We start from the raw sequence: 19,660 nt of genomic DNA on the forward strand, positions 1-19,660 counted from the left end.
GGCCAGTTAAAGCGTCCTGTGGCCCTGACGACCAGACTCCTTGGTCCAGGCCAACAAAGGCCTTACACCCTGAAGCTGCCTCAAACCTCGGCACCCAAAGTGCCCCGTTATTTCCACGTTGCAAACGCGCTGGGAGAAGCGCCTCGCGGGGTCCAGCGGGTGGACAGCCCTGGCCTCCCCGAAGGTGGAGACGTCCGGGTTCTCAGCCGCGAGAGGGGCGGGGCAGGGGCGCAGCGCTGGAGTCGGTGGCTTTGTAGGGCCCCGCAGGGCGCGGAGCCACCTGGGGAAACGGAAGTTCAGGGAGGGCGAGGCCGTGCCCCAAATCCAGGCAGCGCAGGCCGCGGGCCGCTCCCCGAGCCAGGAGGGGCCGCCGTCCGCACCGGGACCGACGAGGAAGCGGAGGTCTGAAGGGGGACAGGTCGGATGTGGCCTCAGAGAGGGAGGATGCGGGCCCGGAGCTGAGCCAGGCGGCCGGAACCCCACGGGGCCCGCGCGCCCCTCCCCGCCCAAGGGGCCCCGGCGTTGGGGGACAAGGGGTCGCTGCCTGGAGGACGCTGGGACCTGCCGCGCTGCGCTCCCCGCGAGCCCGGGAAACGGAGGGACGGGGGAATGGGGGTTGGCGGGAAGCAGCGAGCCTGGACTCCGGGGGAGGCGAGGCAGGGTGGCCCCAGTCCCGGGGCGCGGAGGGGGCGGGCGAGCTCCGGACCGGGGCGCCACGGGGACGGTTCCGGTTGGGGGGTCCCTGGGCCCGGCGGGGTTGCGGGACGCGCCGTCGGGGAGCGGCGGCCCGGGAGCCCGTCCGGAGGCGGCGCGGGGTCCGGGCGGGGCGCGCAGGGGCGGCGCCAGGCGGTGACGTGCGCGGGGGACGTGCCGCGCCAGCGACCCGAGCACTTAAAGTCGCCCCCGGCGCGGCGCCGGGCGGCAGAGGCGGGCGGAGGCGGCGAGAGGCGGGCGGAGGCGGCCCAGCGGCGGCAGGTAGGCGCGGCCGCGACGCTCGTGCGCGGGCCGGGGCCCAAGAGCTTCCCCGTGCCCGGCAAGGGGGCGGCCTCTGGGTCCGCACCCTCGCCCCCACCCCGCCCACTTTGTCCATCAGGTCCGGGGGCGCCCGGGGCACGGACTAGCCTTCTCGCCCCCCGCGCGGCCCCCACCGAGGGCTCCCGAGAGCCAGCCGCGCCCCTCCGCGCCCTCGCATCCCTGGCTGCCCAGTCTCGTGGCCCCCGGTCCGGCCGGGCGTCCACCCGTCGGGCTGCCCTCAGGGGCTGGGCTCCGGCCAGGAGGTGGCTGCGCTGGCGGCCAGGCCCGGTCCGGGTATAAATAGCTCGGTCCGCGGCGGCGGGGGGCGCGGGCTATATTTGGTGGGGCTGCTGCAGCCCTCCCTGTATGGGTGGCCTCCCCGAGGGGAGTGGGGAGCACGTGCGCTCTGGCCGAGGCGCTTTCCCCTGTTCACAGCACCCTAAACACTCCCCGACCCACACCCGCCCTTGGGCAATGACTAACAGCCCGTGCAGGGAAATGGAGGATCCCCTTCAGGGCCAGGCTGGGCTCCCTGGGTTCGCCCTACCTCTACCCCGGCCCCCAGGCATGGGAAAACCAGGCACAGACTTTGGTAGCCTCCCACTTCCTAACCCACGCCTGTTTCCCCATCCGAAAAGTGGGTTGATGAGGAGCCTCCCTGGGTGTTGGGCCAGCCAAGACACAGGGGCTGCAGACTGGAAGGGAAGTGGCTGGAGTCGGTGAGGGACGAGGGGGGGAGCCGAGGGGCCGCTGTCCTCCTCTCTGTCCCAGAGGCACCGAGCTTCGTGGCCAGGAGGCCTGGGCTGAAAGGGTCCCTCTCCTGGTGATGGCCAGAGTCAGGCCTGTTGGGCAGGAAATGGCCGTTGGCCCACCCCAAGGCCCAAGGGCTTGTCCGTGCTGAGCACAAGGGTGGGTGGTCTTGTGTCTATTGGGGCTGGGGAGTCCAGGGTCCCAGCTTCACTTCACAGGCCTGGGAGTCAGGTGGGGGCTGGCCTGACCGTGCTGGGAGAGGAACTGTTCTCCAGCATGGTGTGGAGGAGGCTGGGCTGGACTCCCTCATGGCGAGCAGGAACTGAGGAGGTGCTAGGAGGCCATGGCGGGTGTCTGCCCCCAGAGAGGCTTTGAGTGCACAGGGGCACTGCCTTGGCAGGTGCAGTCTTTCCCCCAGGGCTCTGTGGTGTGGACAGTCTGGGGTGGGCATCTGGAGGCCTGATCTCAAGGCAGACTTGGTAACGACCCCATGTGACCTTGGGCAGGGCCCATCATCCAGGCCACCCAGAAAGCCATGTGGCCTGCATGGTCAGGCCAGCCCCCACTGACTGAAGCAGGGCACTTTACTTTGGAGGTGCAGCTACCAGAGGGCTCTATGGATCCCGGCCCAGCCGTCAGGCTAGACGGTTCCCCCCCACTGGCCTGCAGTGACCCTTATGCCAGGCTTGGCTGGCTCAGCGGTGGGTTCTGGGGTGACCTGGCCACGTGGGACAGAAGGGCCAGTGCCGCCCCCTCCAGTGAGGAGCCAAATGTGGGCTACACTCTGGGCCCCAGCGGGGGCCTTCGGGGCGGTGGCGCAAAGCCATTGGAGGTGCCCAGGCCCTGGCGCAGGGGCGGGGCGGGAGCAGATAGGGCTCGTGGAGTCCTCCCAGCGTCACCTGCCCGAGTCAGTCCCATCTGTGAAATGGGCCACGCCGGGCAGCCGCACGCACAGAACCTCGGGGGCCCCTGCCCCGAGACCCGCGGTTCACGAGTCGACGTCCCCGAGCCGCGCCCACTCAACCCACCTCTGCAGCAAGTGGAGCCGGCCCCGCCCTGTGGCTTCGAGGCCCCGACGCCTGGCGCGGCTCCCGGGCTCCGCTGACCCCGGTGGACCCGCGCGCCGGCAATTACGGTAGCGGCCGGTAGGGCTCCTACTGCGGGCAATACGGGGGCTCCTCCCATGGCGCGGTCACGTCCCCCACGTCCCGCGGCCGGCGGGGCGGGACCGGGCGGAGCATCCTTCCCTCCCCCTCCCCCAGGTGGGCCCCGCCCAAGCTCGCCCACCCGCGCCGACCCCCGCCGGCAGAGCCGGGAAGCCGGAACCCGCAGGCGCCCTCCCTCCAGCCCGGGCGGGGGTGCGCCGAGGAGGGACCTCTCCTGGCAAGGGTGGAGTTTTGGGTTCCCCCCTCCGCCCCCCACCTCCCGCCTTCCTGCTTCCTCCCGGTCACTACCTCCCCCCCGAGTCCCCACGACGCCCGCTGGGCGGCGGTGGGGTGGGGGCGCCTCCTGACCCGAGTCCCCCTCTAGTCTTGGCCTTCGGGCACTGGCTTTAGGGTGGAGGGGTGCATGGGAATCCAGGAATGGGGCGAGGTGGCCTCGTGGAGGGGCGGCCTGGCGGGGTCCAGGAGGCCTGGGAGGTGGGGGAAGGCGGCTCTGGACCAGCTCCGGTCCCCACCGCCCCCCGGCCCCAGGGCGGTGACCTCGGCCTTGCGGAATAGGGGTCTTCAAGCTCTGAGACCCCGGAGTGTCAGCTCAGGGCTGAAGCCGGCGGCGGCGGCACATGCAGCCTCCCTTTCCCACGTGGGACTTGAGCCCAGTCCCTCTTGGGGCACCAGTGGGGGCTCCTGGCCCTGGTGTAAGTGGCCAGTCCGGCCTGTGCGTCTGCCCCGCCGGCCTCTGCCGTCATGATGTAAGCGGACACAGCGGCAGGGCACGGGCGTGCGCGGGGGTCTGCGGGGGTCAGAGGTGGGGTGCAGGGCCCAGGCCTGGGGCAGCCCCTTGCGCAGCGTCCATCCCCTGCCAGCTCGGCCGGACACCTTTGCAGGCGGCCGGGGCGGGGCTGCCGGGGGTTACTCACTGCTCCTTCCTTGTTTGCACAACAGGGACGGCGGGGGAAGAAAGGAACTCAGCGAGGCCCCTCCCCCGGTGCGGCGCCCTCCCGCCCTCAGCACCCCTTAGCAGCCAGGCGCTAGCCACAGAGGGGCCGCTTCCTTGGTCCTCAGGCAGCTCCCTTGGATCCAGGAAGGAAAGGAATTGCCCTTTTCCTGCTCCGCCTCCTGCCTGGGCCACAAAGGCAGGGCCAAGGCCCATCCTTCAAGGGCTGGAGTCAGTTAGGTAAGAGACCTCGGGCCCGGGGCTCAGGCCACTGCACGGACCCAGGGAACGGGCTGACAGTCCAGTGGAGGCCTCAGCGAGGCGGCGGCACTGCGCATAAACCTGAGGACCTAGGCGGGTGAGGGGTCTGCAGGTCCAGACGCCTGAGGGGAAGCATGCCAGGGTGCCCAGTGCCCCCAAGGAGGTCAGCGAGGTTACTGGAGAGAGGCCCAGGAGGAGCAGGCTTAGGCAGCAGGGGTCGGGTTCCGGACCCTCTGTGCGTGAGTCCACATTGGCTCTGCAGGTCGGCATTTCGAGCCACCTGGCATGGCTTTCCAAGCCTGTGATGGGGCAGTGCAGGGGTCTGACTGGCAGGCACCCAGGTCCTGAGGGCTTCATGGTTGAGTCCTGGCCTGAAGCCAGGGGTCCTGACAGACCCCTGTGCCCTGCACCCTTGAGGAAACTGCTGCCAGCAGCCCCTGGCTTGGGAGGGCACATGGCTGTGGGATGCGGGGTCTCCTGCAAGGGCTCCACCCACCCCTGTCCCAGGCCTCCTGCTCAGCTTCCAGCAGCCTGGAGTTGTGGTCTTTGGGGGACCCGCTCTCCGGCAGCCCCCACCTGGGAGATCAGCTTTCTCATCCCAGAGGCCAGGTTATTTCTGGGCGGGTTGGCACGCTTCCTGGGGGGCGGGGGGGGCAGTAAATGTCAGGGGAAGGCCAGCCTATGGCGTTTGCCCACGGAGAGGCCAATGCTTGGTGACTGTGGCGTGTGCTCCAGGCAGGACAGCCCCAGGGTGGTCCTCGGAACACCAGGCGACCTGTACCTTGGCCCATCGCAGTGCTGGGGTTACCCTGGGAGATGGGTTGTCTGCGCCATTATTTCGTGCCCCTTCCCCGTACTCCGCCTCCTGTGGAATCCCTTGCCCCAAGCCATGTGGGCAGACAGCTGGCTCCAAGTCAGCCCCTGGACACCAGGCTGGAGTGGGAACTCCTGGAGCCATTTCAGCATGGCTGGCACCCCAGGCTGGGTGAGGACAGACGATGGTGCCAGGCTGTGGTCTGGGGGCTTGTCCAAATGCCTCATCTTGACACAGAAAATGGCCCTCCCCAAGTGAGCTTCACGTGGAAGCCACAAGCATCTCAGGTCTCAGAACATGCTGTGCCCTCCTGGCCAGTGAGTCCTGGCACTGCCCCAACCCTCTGCCAGCCCTCCTTGACTCTAGTTCAGGGGCGCCGCGTCTCCTGAGGGTGGCCCCCGTCCCCTTCCTCCCCGCGAGCCCTCGTCTGTCTTCTGAGGACCCTGCAAGCTTCAGATGCTGGGTTTGCCTGCGTCCCCCGCCCCCACTGGTGCAGCCAAGGAGACTCAGAGGCCCTGGTGCCTCTTTGTATTTTGGAGGGGGAGCCTGGGGTACGCGAAATCCGGCTGTTCTGTCTCTTGTGTATTTCCTTCCTTGGCCTTGCATGGCCTGTTTATTTTAAAAAGTGCCAACCTGCAACCCCAAACAAGCTGGGGCCCTGAGGCCGTCAACCCCTCCAGTCTCCCCCATGACCCACAGTCTGCATCCTTTCCCAGTTTCATTCTTCAAGTGCATGTATTTTTAATATCTTGTAGTTACCCTGCTGTATACTGTCATCTTAGGAAACTTTTAAACTTAATACCAGTATGAGCAGGACCTACCCTGCTGCTTAGTGACCCCAGACAGCATGTCCTGAAGTGGTGTGTCCTGGGGAGGTGCGACAGTCCTCCTCTGTCCTGTCCCAGGCACTGTGGTGGGGGCATCCGGTGTCCAGGTGCAGAAGCAAAAGCTGCTCCCGGGTTTCCCAGAAATGGTCCCGAGGCCTTGGCCCCAGGGAAGCCAGTACAGGTTGGGGAGTGGACCTCTGGCCCTGTGGCGGGGGTCTGTTCTGCTCCAGTGGACCGCATCTGCCTCGTCATCATCCAGCCAGCCACAGCTGGCTCCTGGGTCCCCTCGTCAAGCGGCATTTCCCAGTAACAGTGACTTCGTGGAACACTTATGAAGCCCTTACAAACCATCCTCGGACCTCTAAGGCAGGGGCTCCAGGAGGCACAGCACCCGTGGTGGGGATGGTCAGGCAGGCTGGATGTGGGGAGGGTTCGGAAGGAGTGGGGAGGGTTCGGAAGGAGTGAGGAGCCACGCGCGGAACCCCTCAGACTCTCCCAGCAAAGGTCCTTGCCCTTGTGCGGGTCCTGCCTCTAGTTACGTGTTTGCCTTAGAGGCAAAGTTGGGCCGTCACGGAGGACCCACCAGGATGGGGTCTGCGCACACACTTGCAGGAGGAACCCAAGGAAAGGGGGCGGGGGTGGAGCCCCACAGATTGCGTGGAGCTTGCACAGCAGGCCTGCTGCTGCCTCCCAGGGCGCTGGTTCACAGCAGTCTGGAGAAGCTGAGCTGGCTGGACCAGACCACCCAAGGTCTCAGGTTGCAGCTCCCTGGTAAGGAGAGGACAAGGTGACTTCTGGGTGGGGTGGGGCATGAAGATGGAAGTCTGGCCTCGGGTTCCAACTTGACTCAAACGAGCTGAGCTCCTGGAGTTTACAAAAGGGACACCAGCTTCAGACATTGTGGGGGCTGGCGTGGTTTGCTCTGGTGGGCTGGATGGGAGCCTCCCCAGCCCCTCCCCTCCCCAGGAGGCTCCAGACCCTCCTGATTTTAGGCTGCAGCCTGTGGGTCACTCCAGGCACAGGTGGGGTGAGTCTCTTCTCACTGGAGAAGTTGCTGAGCAAAAGGGCTGCTGGGAGGCAAGGGGGCATCCAGGGATAAGGGGCCAGCTGTGCCCCCCCTTCCCCACCCCACCCACTCTAATACTGCAGCCCCTGTGCTTCCAACTGCCCGCTCCAGCCTGATGCCCAGCCCCTCACCACCAGCGACTGCCCGCCTCCTCTTGTGCAAGCTCCTGGCTGGCTCCACTGAAGCCAAAGTGGGCCCTTGGGGGCAGGAGAGCCAGAGCAAGGCACGCTCCATCTAGATTCAGACAGGGAGAGACCTGGCGGACGCCACCCCTGAGGCCCCGGGGCGAGCTCAGTGCTGGGGACCGGAGGTGCAGGCTGTTGCCAGAATCATGGTGTGTGGCCCTGCCCAGCACGGGTCAGCCAGAGCGAGCCAGGACAGAAATGACGGCCAGGCCCATGTTCCTGCCGGGGGCTGCTCCTCCCAGGAGGTAATCTGAGTCCTGGCCGAGCCCAAAAAAGCCACTGCCCTTTAGAGCCAGCTGTGTGAGTGCAGGAGGCAGTGCAGAGGGAGTGGGACCCCCAGCTGCTAGCCTCCCTCCACATCCTCCTGCCTCCACCAAGCACCAGGTCAGGGGGCCACAAGTGCGGGCGCTGGGCAGCTGCCCCTCAGCCGAGCTGCGGGGCCATCCAGCCCAGGCGTGTGTGCCACCCAGCTCGTGTTGCTCCCCGACGGGCTGCAGCTGGGATGGTCACCCGGGCAGCCTGAGTCAGCCTGCGTTCTCTCTCAGGTGAGGCGGAACCGACCCTCTCGGCCATGGGAGGGGCCGTGGTGGACGAGGGCCCCACAGGCGTCAAGGCCCCCGATGGCGGCTGGGGCTGGGCCGTGCTCTTCGGCTGCTTCGTCATCACCGGCTTCTCCTACGCCTTCCCCAAGGCCGTCAGCGTCTTCTTCAAGGAGCTCATGCGGGAGTTTGGGATCGGCTACAGCGACACAGCCTGGATCTCCTCCATCCTGCTGGCCATGCTCTACGGGACAGGTGAGGGCGGCCTCACACCGGGCCCCCGTCCGGGGCTCTGCTGGCAGATCCTGCCAGGCGCAGGAGCCCGCGTGTGGCCAGGCTCGGCAACAGGGCTTTCTGCCCGCTCCCCAGGAACCCTGGAGGGAAGCCCTCGGGGCCGGATCCTGCTGGGCAGCAACATGTTCTCCACAGGGCCAACCCAGGCAGGGTGCGAAGTCCATCCTGGCCCCTGTCCAAACGGGTCGGCTGTATTTATAAACAGTCCCAGAGGACAGGGCTGCCCAGAGCCGTTCCTGAAAAGATGGCTGTTCCTGCGCTGCAGGGACCACGGAGCCCAGCAGGTGGCACTCGCCTGTCACTCTGCCCTGCGCTCTGGGACTGGCCCCCAGCGTGCCCCGGTGCCCCGCGGAGGGAGGGGTGGCGTGGGAAGGGGAGGCTGGCTGCAGACTGGGAGCTCGGTGGGCTGGCGGGGGCAGAGCTGGCTGCAGGCCCAGCCCCTCTCAGCTGCCGCCCTCCTCAGGCCCACTCTGCAGCGTGTGCGTGAACCGCTTTGGCTGCCGGCCCGTCATGCTTGTGGGGGGCCTCTTTGCGTCCCTGGGCATGGTGGCTGCGTCCTTTTGCCGGAGCATCATCCAAGTCTACCTCACCACTGGGGTCATCACTGGTGAGTGGGGCCGGCCGGTGGGCCGCAGGTGCCGAGAGGGGGGCGGGCCGTGCACTTCTGCTCCTGGGTCCAGGCCGCCTCTGGAGGACAGCAGGGCGGGTGGCTGCGGGATGTTCCGGCCCCACCTCGTTGTCCCCCTCTCGCGTGTGTGGGTGGCAGGGGCTCTGCACACTGGGAGCCCGAGCCCGTGGGCACCTGGGGGTAGAGACGCGGGTCTTGGGCTTTGGGGGCAGCCTTGTGGGGGCTCTCACCACATTCCCTTTCCTCCAGGGTTGGGTTTGGCGCTCAACTTCCAGCCCTCGCTCATCATGCTGAACCGCTACTTCAGCAAGCGGCGCCCCATGGCCAACGGGCTGGCGGCAGCAGGCAGCCCCGTCTTCCTGTGTGCCCTGAGCCCGCTGGGGCAGCTGCTGCAGGACCGCTACGGCTGGCGGGGCGGCTTCCTCATCCTGGGCGGCCTGCTGCTCAACTGCTGCGTGTGCGCCGCGCTCATGAGGCCCCTGGTGGCCGCGGCCCAGCCGGGCTCGGGGCCGGCGCGATCCTCCCGGCGCCTGCTAGACCTGAGCGTCTTCCGGGACCGCGGCTTCGTGCTGTACGCGGTGGCCGCCTCGGTCATGGTGCTGGGGCTCTTCATCCCGCCCGTGTTCGTGGTGAGCTACGCCAAGGACCTGGGCGTGCCGGACACCAAGGCCGCCTTCCTGCTCACCGTCCTGGGCTTCATTGACATCTTCGCGCGGCCGGCTGCGGGCTTTGTGGCAGGGCTTGGGAAGGTGCGGCCCTACTCCGTCTACCTCTTCAGCTTCTCCATGTTCTTCAACGGCCTCGCGGACCTGGCGGGCTCCACGGCCGGCGACTACGGCGGCCTGGTGGTCTTCTGCATCTTCTTCGGCATCTCCTACGGCATGGTGGGGGCCCTGCAGTTCGAGGTGCTCATGGCCATCGTGGGCACCCACAAGTTCTCCAGCGCCATCGGCCTGGTGCTGCTGATGGAGGCCGTGGCCGTACTCATCGGGCCCCCATCAGGAGGTGAGCGCTGCGCCCCCAGGCAGTTCCCCACGTCTGCCCTTCCCATCAGATGCCCGCTTTGCGAGGCAGGGACACACACCCCTAGGCAGCTGTCAGCATTGCGGGACTCAGAGCTGAAGGGGGTGCACTGTGCTGAACCGGCCCTGATTCTGCTGGGGCCAATGGATCTCCGTTAGGAGTGGGGGGCTCGGTCTGGCACAGTGCACCCCAGATAGACAAGGCAGCTAGGGGCTGGATCCGTGGGGTGGGCAGCTCCTCCAGGCTCTACATGGGCACCACGTGGCGGCTCCGGGCAACCCCACAGCCAGTTTTTGTATTTTGGGGCCTCCTTTTTGAAGGCTGACTGAGCTAACACGTGAGGGAAATTAGGTTTGACTGGAGCAGCCTTGCCCAGGCTCTGGCTGCCTGGCGAGGGGGTCCTGGGCTTGGGGAGGGCCAAGGTCTCACCCCCAGACTCGTGTCTTGGAGTCCGCGGTGGCCGGGACACAGAGCTGGTGCTGAACACAGCAGGGCTTCTGTGGCTGCCCACTGGAAGCCTCAGGGGAACTCGGTGGGGACCAGCCTGACTCCTGCCACCAACCAAAGCCCAAACTCTCCGCAAAGCCACTGCTATTTTTAGCCTCTTAAGTCTTCGTTCCCCTGGGGAGGAGGGAGAAGAGGCTGAGGAGGGAGGATGCCCCCAGCTGGAACACATGGAGGAGAGAACACCTCCCAGCCCCACCAACTCAGAGGCAGACAGGGCGACCCGTGCGTGCTGAGACGCAGAGACACAGGCTTGGGGGAGCTGTGGGCCCTGGGGGCAGCCCGCAGAAGCAGCTGGGACTAAAGGGGTCTTCCTACAGGCAAGCTCCTGGATGCGACCCACGTCTACAAGTACGTGTTCATCCTGGCGGGGGCCGAGGTGCTCACCTCCTCCCTGATTCTGCTGCTGGGCAACTTTTTCTGCATTAGGAAGAAGCCCAAGGAGCCACAGCCCGAGGTGGCGGCCGCAGAGGAGGAGAAGCTCCACAAACCTCCTGCAGACTCGGGGGTGGACTTGCGGGAGGTGGAGCATTTCCTGAAGGCTGAGCCTGAGAAAAACGGGGAGGTGATTCACACCCCGGAAACGAGTGTCTGAGTGGCTGGGCGGGGCCGGCAGGCACAGGGAGGAGGTACAGAAGCCGGCAACGCTTGCTATTTATTTTACAAACTGGACTGGCTCAGGCAGGGCCATGGCTGGGCTCCGGCTGCCGGCCCAGCGGATCGTCACCTGATCAGTGTTTTGCGGGGGAAGGTGGCGGGGTGGGAACCATGTCATTCCAGAGTGGATCTGTGGTGAAACCAAGCCACAAGGTTACAAGGCATCCTCACCAGGGGCCCCGCCTGCTGGTCCCAAGCAGCCTGCGGCCACTGCTATGCTCAAGGACCTAGAAACCCGCACTGCAAGACAACGTGACTTTAATGGGAGGGTGGGCCGCGGACAGGCTGGCAGGGCAGGTGCTGCGTGGGGCCCTCTCCAGCCTGTCCTACCCTGGACTCTCACGTGGGGCCTGTGCCCACCCCTCTAGTGTCTTGGGGACAGCTCCTTCCACCCCTGGAAGGTGGAAATAAACCTGGATGTGGGTGGAGCGTCAGGACAATGGTTTCCTAGGACTGTGTGGTTTTGCCATGTGGCCTAACTCTATGTCCCAAATCTCACATCTGCTGGTAGCCTGGCTGTTCCTACAGTGGCTCTGTCCTCACCAGCTTTCCCTGCAGCAGCACAGCATTCGTAGCAGGGGCAGGCACTGCGTGGAGGGGGGTGCGGGGCGGGTGCCTGGAGGCCGCTTGTGCCAGGGTGGTCTCTGAAACGTTCCCTGGGAGCCCCTAAGTGGTGGTTATATGGGAGCTGAGGTGGAACAGGCCACTTTATTCACTGCTATGTTTAAGAAACAGGGCTCTCCTGCCTTCCCTTTTTCGCCCCTCTGGCTGGCAGTGTGCACAGTGCGGCCAGTGCCCAGGGCTGGTCTTTGTGCCCTGTCCTCCATCCAGCCCAGTCCAGCACTTGGGCTTGTCCTGGGCACCTAACACCCACCTGCCCTCGTGGCCAGCAGTGGCCTGCGTGGCTGGGAGCCCGGTCAGAGGCCGCCGGGGCCCTCAGTAGGTGCGTCGTGGGCGCTGGGGACGGCAGCGGGTGCCCTGGCGGGCTGCGTGCAGCCGGAGAGATGCCATGTCCCTGCTCCTCTGCAATGAAAAGCAAGCGAAAAGCGCACATCTCAGCTCCAGGTGCCCCCATCTGCCCCTGGCCTTGCCCCAGCTGGGCTGGAGCGCTCTCAGCCCAGGCTCCTGCCTGCAGCCGCAGGGCTGTGGAGGCCTCTAGCAGGGCTCAGGCTGGCGGGCAATGCCAGCAGCTGCAGGGATCAAGGTCCACCTCTGCACAGCCAGGCCCATGTGTCTCGACAGAGTCCACCAGCCCCACCCAGCAGCTGAAGGGAGAAGGACGAGGAGGTGGGAGCAGGCAAGGTGGTGGGAAGCAGGCAGCCTGGGCCTCAGAAGACACATGGCCTTCCCCGGCCGGCACCCCCACATCAGGGCCCCATGGGGGCTGCTCAGACCCAGGAGTTGCCGCCTCTGGACCTGGCTGTGCCTGGTTCTGCTGGCCTCAGGAGTGACCTGGGCTTACAGAGGTACTGGCAGGGAGGTCATGGGCCGGGTGGGGGGTGCTTGCTCCTGGAACCCTCTGTTTCCAGGTATCTCAGGCCCTCACCCTCCCCTAGGCAGGAAGCAGGCCCCTCCAGCTCAACTGTCGCCCCTCATCTGCCCCACTCTGGTCCCCACACCCACAGCACACAGCAGAGGCCCAACACAAAGTGGCCAGGCAGTGCTGCTCCTAGACAGACACGCCTGAGGGGCCCTGCTCAGTGATTCAGGAGTGGTCCCGATGTGGGAAGGCGGCCATGCGTGGCTGGGGGCACGGGACGTCTGGGGGCTGGGGTCCCTGGGGAAGGCGGCCATGCGTGGCTGGGGGCACGGGACGTCTGGGGGCTGGGGTCCCTGTGCCGCAGAGTGGGTGTTGAGTTCTACCACTCCCTCCTTCAGCTGGTGTCTTTATAGGCGAGAAACCATGGGGCAGCGGGTCTGCTCTGACACAACAGGCAGGAGTGAAGGGAAGGGAAGCCCGGGGCCCGCTGGAGGAAGCTGGGCGCAGAGGTCTGGTGTGTGGGCTGCACAGAGCTACCCCCCAACCCCGGTGACAGATTCTGGGGCCAAAAGTGGTTCAGGTCTACCATGTTGTGAAGACCCCCTGACCAGAGACACGTCCATCCAGAACCCACTGCTACGTGGGGCGGGGCGGGGCGGGGCGGGGGGCAGAGGGCACACAGACTTCTTCACACGATCCCACATCAGAGGGAGGTGTTCACCTGGCCTGGGCTTTCCCAGAGAACAGCCCTGGAACAGATGTGTGCAGGGCCCGTGCTGGGGGAGGTGGTGGGGGAGGCGCAGGGAACCCAGAAAGGGCCTGGTGGCTCCAGACGCTGCCATCCCTGGGCCTTCCAAGGGGTCTGTGGTGAAGCTCCCAAGAGGCACTGCCCAGTACCTGGCAGACCTGCTCTTCCCCTCTAAACCACGTCTGAGGACACAGACCCAGCCAGACTCAGGTGCAGAGAACAAGCTCTCTAGCCCTGTCCGCTCAGGCCCTCACAGGGGAGATGCAGAGCCACCACCCAGCAGGCCCTGAGGACGTGCAGCCCCTGCTCCCTCTCAGGGCAGGGAACCCCAGGAGGGAGGCTGCAGGCCTGGGGAAGGTCAGGCAGGAACTGGAACTTGGGTCTTGCCATTTTCCAGTTGGGGCCGGAGAACAGGGCAGGGGCTGAGCCTCACCCACGGCCACAGTGAGGCCCCACACACCGTCTCAGTCTGGGGCAGCAAGAGGGAACCATGTGAGGGGGCCTGGAGACGGGGAAGGCCCTGGGAGACGGCAAAGTCTGCGCAGGAGGGGCTGGCAGAGCTCCAGGCCACAGGCCTCCCCAGGGTCAGGGCGGAGTGCGTCACAGGCAGAGTCGGCGGGACAGCCCCGGAACCCCCTCAGCACACACCCACGTGGGGCTCAGAAAGCTACACCATTCTTAGTTCGAGCAACCTCCACACAAGCGACCCAAAGTCTTTATGCTTTCACTACAAACCAAAATATCCTCATCTTAGGCAGTGTGACCCTGCTGGCGTGGCTGTGGCCAAGGACCAAAGGAGTGGCCTGGAGTGGAGAGTGTGGGGTGGAGGTAGGGGCGGGAGGGAAGCTGGAGGGGAGGCGGCCTAGCCTGGCTGAGCTCATCCACACACAAGCACAGGTCAGGAGTAGGTGTGGACCTCCCTGCTCTGGCAGCCCGACAGCCCCCGAAGGCCTTGGATAGGGGCCGCTGCTGTGTGCTCCGGGGCGGGCAGAGAGGAACCGCATCCTTGTTCCTGTGCAGGGCCATCGGGGCAGCTCCTGGGCTTCAACAGCTCAAGTGACAGGGGAAGCCCTGAGCACTGCAGCCCTATGGCAGTGGGAATGGACACGCGCTCACCCCAGGCGGCTGGAGTGCCGCTGCCGGCGCCACCTCAGAGGGCAGGGGCTCTCCAGAACCATCACACAGAACATGCGTGGACTTCCGTGTGCACACCAGAGCCCAAGGGGGCAGCACGGCGAGGAGCAGTCGCCACCCCTCCCTGCCTGGCAGGAGGCCCAGGGCACAGCTCTCCTCCTGCTCTGCCAGCTCCCAGACACCCACAGGCTGAGAAAGAACAAACAGTCGTCTCAAAAAAGTATTTTCACAGAGTTCACCTCAATGCATCGAAAACTCTCCAGCTGATGAAATAAAGACCACATGGAAAGGGGAGGGAAGAAAGGTAGAAGTCATTATGAATTTATTATTTACACAATTGTTAAAGTACACAAATACAGTGGCGATACAAACACACAGCTTGGAGACTGGCCGCCAGTGCACAGCTGACACAACGTCCTACCTACGTTTCCTGCACGGGGCGACGGGGACTAGATACTGGGCAAGGACTGTCACAAGCACACTCCGAAGACGCAACCCGGCAAGGCTCAGGCTGGAACCCGGGCGCAGAGCTGCCTCGCACAAACGTTCTGGCGCTACATCAGGACCACGGGTATTTACAAAGCCAGCTTGCGCCACTTCAGGCCACAGCCGCAATGTCTCTCCGGGTCGGGGACGTCCACCTTCAGGAAGGCGTCCGGCAACAAAGAAAATCTCTACCTTGGCTCTGACCCACCCCAACCTCCCTCTGTACTTCGACACACAGCTCCCACCTGCTCAAGGCCCCGCACTCCAAAATGCTTACACAGTAACCAGCCTAGGATTCAGAAAGCACCCATGGGCTCAGCCAGCCAGCCAGCCAGCCGGGAGGGTGAACGACTGTGTTCCAGGACGCCAGCCAGTTACGGTGTCCGGGTATCTCTGGGGAGGAGAGGGAAGAACCCAGGTACACACCTTCAGGGTCCTAGAGTCCAAAGGGAACATTGTCCATCGTGATGGGGTCCAGAAGTGCCCACGAACACAGACTGCACTGCGCATCGGGGGTGGGAGCACAAGGCCACTGGCTACTGGCCAACTGCTGCGGAGTGAGAGGCGAGAAGGCATCCTGGGAACCTCAGGGCACAGCAGCGTGGAGCCTGGGGCAGCACCAGCTCACGGAGACCGCCTGCCTTCTGGTGGGACTCGGCGCCACGCACGCTGCTTCACTTCTGACCAAGAGACACGCGCCCAACAGAAGGTCACAGAGCGCAGACCCTACTTCCTGGGCGTGAAGGTACTGGGTCAGGTTGGGAGAGTCACCTGCTCCTTGGCACCTCGGGGTGGGTCCTTCTGACCTGCCGGCTTTTCTGAGCTAGTCTTGGCACCTGGCAAGGACAGCCCTGCTCCTGGTTTTGAGCACGGGCATTCACACAGATCGACTGCCAATCTGCCCAGGAGCACTGAGTGTTGAGAAAACGTACCGAGTGCAAAGGCAGCAAAGGCAACAAACACTGCAGTAACCACACACCTCTCGGTTCACAATCCTCTCCCAAGGGATCAGAAACGCATCTTCCACCTGTAATCCTGGGACTCCCAATTGTCCTGCTAGGGTCTCAAAGCCTCTGCTTCCAGGTTCTCAGCTGCCTGCCCACCTCCTGGGGAAGAAGAGCACAGCACTTTGCCTGGTAACACCCACCGCGCACCCCTGCTCCGCGGCAGCCTGCGGGTCCCTAACTGCTCTCCAAGGGCCTCAAGAGTTCCCGACAGCAGGGATTTCAATTACAGGAGGAGGGAGGGTGAGACGCCAAAATCAGGTTGAAGAGGTCCCACCACACACGGGCACGCACACACACCACAGACTTCTGCTGAGAAATCTCCTCTCCAAAGTGGACAACACAACACTGCAAAACAAACACAACACACACCCTTGAGATCTGCCTGCACCCTCTCCCTGCCCGACTCCACCTCATACACAAACTCCAATCCAGCCTGTCTCAGAATTCCTTAGAGTCAACATTTTTTTGTAAGACCGCAAAAACAGACAAGAAAGAAACAATAAAAAGACAGATTTTCTTTACACAGATTTAAGCCAGTAATTTTTAGCAAAATGATACAAAACTGTCTTAACCAAGTAGAAGATTGGTAGTTACAGTGGAATCGTCAGGGAGTACAGGGCGGCCACCACTGGAGGGAGCTGAGGCCCTGGAAAGGGAGTCTGACTCTCTGCAATTCTCTCTCTGCTTTTCTTCCCAGCCCCGTTACAACCGAGTTCACGTGGAGGGCCGCAGTGCAGCCCCAGCGGTGGCAGCTCTTGGAGTCTGTCCGTTTAGTCTGTTTCCCCCATGAGCGTCGCTGGGTGAGTGGCCTGGAGAGCTCCCGGTGTTAACATTTCGATCCTAGACCGGGGGACGCGTCACTAGTAAAGCCATTGGTAACAGAGTAGATCAGCCATGCATTGTCTGCCCTTCACAGCAATAAGGAGAGTTCTCATCGGTGCACGACAGACTGAAGACCACTGGAAGCCACCCGACCAGGAATCTGTCGGAGCCAAAGCACAGGAGAAGGTCAGCATGGGGCCGGGGGAGCTGGTCAGGCACCCGGGCACAGATACCACGGTGACGGTGCTGGGCAGGGAGGGGACGCACTGCCACTGCCTAGCCCCAGTCTAGACGCCTGCGTCCCTCGCCACGCACAGGGGCCTCTGTGGCCGGGACACGTGCTCAGCAGAACGAGTGACAGGAAGACGGGAAGGAGGAAGAGGCATGCAAGCAAGGTGCCCGCAGAGCCGAGCTCGGCACGGTCGGAGGATCAGAGTGGAGCGGAGATGGGTGCTCCTGCCTCCCTTCCTGGAAAGGAACCTGGTGTTTGAAAACGGGTACCCCTCTCGGGGAAGACGTGAAAAGCAGTTCCTGTCAACACATTTCCAGAGTGTGCACAGTGTGAAAACTGCAGCAGGTCTCCCAGCGGCACGGACCCGACAGAAGCGCAAGCCCCTGCTGGAAGGAGCTGCCGAGCGCGCGTGGCCGCCAAGGAGGGAGCACAGCGTGGACGCCGGCCATGCACCGACGGCGGGGAGTGAGTGGGCTGCAGCTGGAGGAGTTAATACAGACGAAGCTGCGTGGACAAGACGGCTGGGCAGAGACCAAGTGTGAAAAGAAACACAAAACAAGGACAGAGATAAATGAGACAGGAAGAGAGAGGCGACTAGAAAAGCCGGCATGGCAGAGACCGCCAGGAGTGTGGCGCGGCAAGAGCTTAGGAGCCCCCAACACAAGCGTGGAGCCACTCAGCTGAGCAGGACACAGACGCCCTCCAGGCACGGCCCACCCTTGACAAGGCAACTCAAGTGCTCAGGGCACCCGCCTTGCCGCTCCTGCCCCACGGGTGGGCGCCCAGGACAGGAGGGGAGCAACGGCACACAGAACGCAGTCACGGGGAGGCCACAGGCCAACAGGATGGTTTCCTGGGCTCACTCTGTTCCAAGGCTCTCTGTGGACAGCCTCCCCCCAAGACTGGGCAGCGGACTGCCGCCGCTCTGCACCCCACAAGAAGAACAGAGCAGAAGAAGCCTCACTCTACCTCCAGCACCTGGCATGCAAGCCCAGCCCACCTGCAAGCTCCCACGGGCGGGGCATGGTGGCTCCCACCCACTTGGCACTGCTGCCTGGCGCCCGCCGCGCGCACACTCACCCAGTGCTGCCTTCCGATGGGAGACGAGCAGCTACTTGCCGTGGTGTTCGAAAGGAATGCTATTCTGAGGTGGGGAAAAGACAGCTGTTGGTAAGCGTCCCGCCGGCCCCCTGACTACCTGTGTCGGCCCCATGTCCAGATGGGCGTCCTTGCCTCAACCAGGTCCACAGACCGACGGATGCCGCCTGGGTGAGCCCAGGCACGGCGCACAGCCTCACTTGCCTCTTGGGACGGGCCTCTGGATAGGAATCACTTGCTCTTAAGGCCAATGAGGGCACGGGACAGGCCCTCCTGAGTCTTCTCAAGCACTAAGGAAACCTGACTCCCAGCGGGATGGCAGGTACTGGGCAGCCCCACAACTGGGTCTCAGGGCGCAGCCTGCAGGCAGCGGAGACGCACGTCCTCGCCGCTATGACAACACGGCTCAGGCCTAGTCCTGGACAGGGGTTGATCAAAGCGAGTCATCAACTGTTGAAGTGACGAGGCGTTCTTCGCACAAAGTAACCCCAAACAGACTCAGCAACTAGATGGCCTTTAGGGCCCAGGCTACCGTGGCCAAAGAGCCCTGGCCGAACACCAACAGCCCGAGAAGAGGGGGTGAAGACGGAACAGACCCAGGTGGAGTCCAGGCTGGGGCGGGGTCCTACAACTATGGGGGTCTCTGTGACCTGCAGGCAGGGCTGCCATGTGGTCCTCCACCCAGCCATGGCCAGCAAGCCCTGGGAGACCTTCCTGCTGCCTCCTCCCATCTCCATGGGGCGCAAGGACTCCTGAGAGGAGCAGAAAGAACCGGGAAGAGCGACGGCCCGAGGAGGAAGACTGGCCGGGGATGAGTCACTGCCCGTGGTAACTGTCTCTCCAGCTCACCTGAGCAAGCAGGTGAGGCACTCAGAGCACTCGAGCCTCCTGTACCCCCCTTGGGATTCAAAACGGGGGGCCACCGGTCACAGCCACCACCCGTGCTGGTGCTGGCAGAGTCTGGCAGGAAGGGAACACAGCCAAAGCCTTCCCGTGAGATGGTGACGGAAGGGCCGGGCCTGGAGGTGGGGAGCCCTCAACATGCCTCTCAAGAAGGCCCCCCAGGGTATCCAGGAGCAGAGGCCAAGATGCTTCTTTCAGAAAGAACACACCCCCAAACCAGCTCTCTGGAGACTCCTCCCTGCTAAGAGTCCACATCGTATTTCCTCACATGGAAAACAAGGGCCTAAGAGCCAGCCGTGGGTTCCTGCCATAGCTCACCATGGAAGGAGGCACTGCTCACGGCCACCTCGGGGGCTCGTGGCTATGATGGCCACACCCAGGTGCCACCAGGGCTGTGTTCCGAGAAGAGGCAGCTGGACTCAGGCCGTGGCTGCTCAGCCCGCTCAGGACGGCTTCACTGCCCTCGAAGATCCCAAACCACTAAACACTTCACTTTCTTTAAAACAAACAAAAAGCGGCCGGGCGCGGTGGCTCAAGCCTATAATCCCAGCACTTTGGGAGGCCGAGATGGGCGGATCACGAGGTCAGGAGATCGAGACCATCCTGGCTAACACGGTGAAACCCCGTCTCTACTAAAAATTACAAAAAACTAGCCGGGCGAGGTGGCAGGCGCCTGTAGTCCCAGCTACTCGGGAGGCTGAGGCAGGAGAATGACGTAAACCCGGGAGGCGGAGCTTGCAGTGAGCTGAGATCCGGCCACTGCACCCCAGCCTGGGCGGCAGAGTGAGACTCCGTCTCAAAAAAAAAAAAACAGGCCGGGCGCGGTGGCTCAAGCCTGTAATCCCAGCACTTTGGGAGGCCGAGGCGGCCGGATCACAAGGTCAGGAGATCGAGACCACAGTGAAACCCCGTCTCTACTAAAAATACAAAAAATTAGCCGGGCGCGGTGGCGGGCGCCTGTAGTCCCAGCTACTCAGGAGGCTGAGGCAGGAGAATGGCGGGAACCCGGGAGGCGGAGCTTGCAGTGAGCCGAGATCGCGCCACTGCACTCCAGCCTGGGCAACAGCGTGAGACTCCGTCTCCAAAAAAAA

The 19,660-nt window shown here is 64.1% G+C and overlaps 2 protein-coding genes across 16 annotated transcripts in view; one reads left to right on the plus strand and one right to left on the minus strand.

Moving 5' to 3' along the window:
- Positions 1–282: 282 nt before the first annotated feature.
- On the plus strand, positions 283–11,096 carry SLC16A3 (solute carrier family 16 member 3). Of its 11 annotated transcripts, none has more exons than XM_005585328.5 (5): positions 283–418; positions 7,560–7,808; positions 8,311–8,454; positions 8,725–9,480; positions 10,323–11,096. In XM_005585328.5, the coding sequence occupies exons 2-5, from the start codon at positions 7,586–7,588 to the stop codon at positions 10,595–10,597; spliced, it is 1,398 nt and encodes a 465-aa protein (XP_005585385.3). In that variant the 5' UTR covers positions 283–418; positions 7,560–7,585; the 3' UTR covers positions 10,598–11,096. The 11 variants fall into 11 exon arrangements, with proteins under 11 accessions (XP_005585385.3, XP_005585382.3, XP_073877118.1 ...); XM_005585325.5 differs by having other exon boundaries at positions 283–402; XM_045376386.3 differs by lacking the exon at positions 283–418 and adding an exon at positions 921–975.
- A 252-nt stretch (positions 11,097–11,348) lies between these two features.
- CSNK1D (casein kinase 1 delta) overlaps positions 11,349–19,660 on the minus strand; it is a 32,191-nt gene continuing 23,879 nt past the window's right edge. For 2 of the 5 annotated variants that reach the window (XM_065532177.1, XM_074021023.1), the window contains exons 9-10: positions 17,649–17,712; positions 14,322–16,496 (exon numbers count right to left, since the gene is read on the minus strand). In XM_065532177.1, the coding sequence (XP_065388249.1) occupies positions 17,680–17,712 (33 nt within the window). In that variant the 3' untranslated portion in view covers positions 14,322–16,496; positions 17,649–17,679. Of the gene's footprint in view, positions 11,683–14,321; positions 16,497–17,648; positions 17,713–19,660 lie in introns of those variants that run through there. The other 3 variants (XM_005585321.4, XM_074021022.1, XM_005585320.4) reach the window with 2 other exon arrangements.

Source organism: Macaca fascicularis, chromosome 16 (assembly GCF_037993035.2).
Source record: "Macaca fascicularis isolate 582-1 chromosome 16, T2T-MFA8v1.1".
Lineage (NCBI taxonomy): Eukaryota > Metazoa > Chordata > Mammalia > Primates > Cercopithecidae > Macaca > Macaca fascicularis.

Coding starts and splice junctions, on each gene's coding strand:
- SLC16A3 (XM_005585328.5), top strand. CDS start 7,586: ATGGGAGGGGCCGTGGTGGACGAGGGCCCCACAGGCGTCAAGGCCCCC. Junction 8,455..8,724: donor CACCACTGGGGTCATCACTG/GTGAGTGGGGCC, acceptor CCTTTCCTCCAG/GGTTGGGTTTGGCGCTCAAC. Junction 9,481..10,322: donor CATCGGGCCCCCATCAGGAG/GTGAGCGCTGCG, acceptor GTCTTCCTACAG/GCAAGCTCCTGGATGCGACC.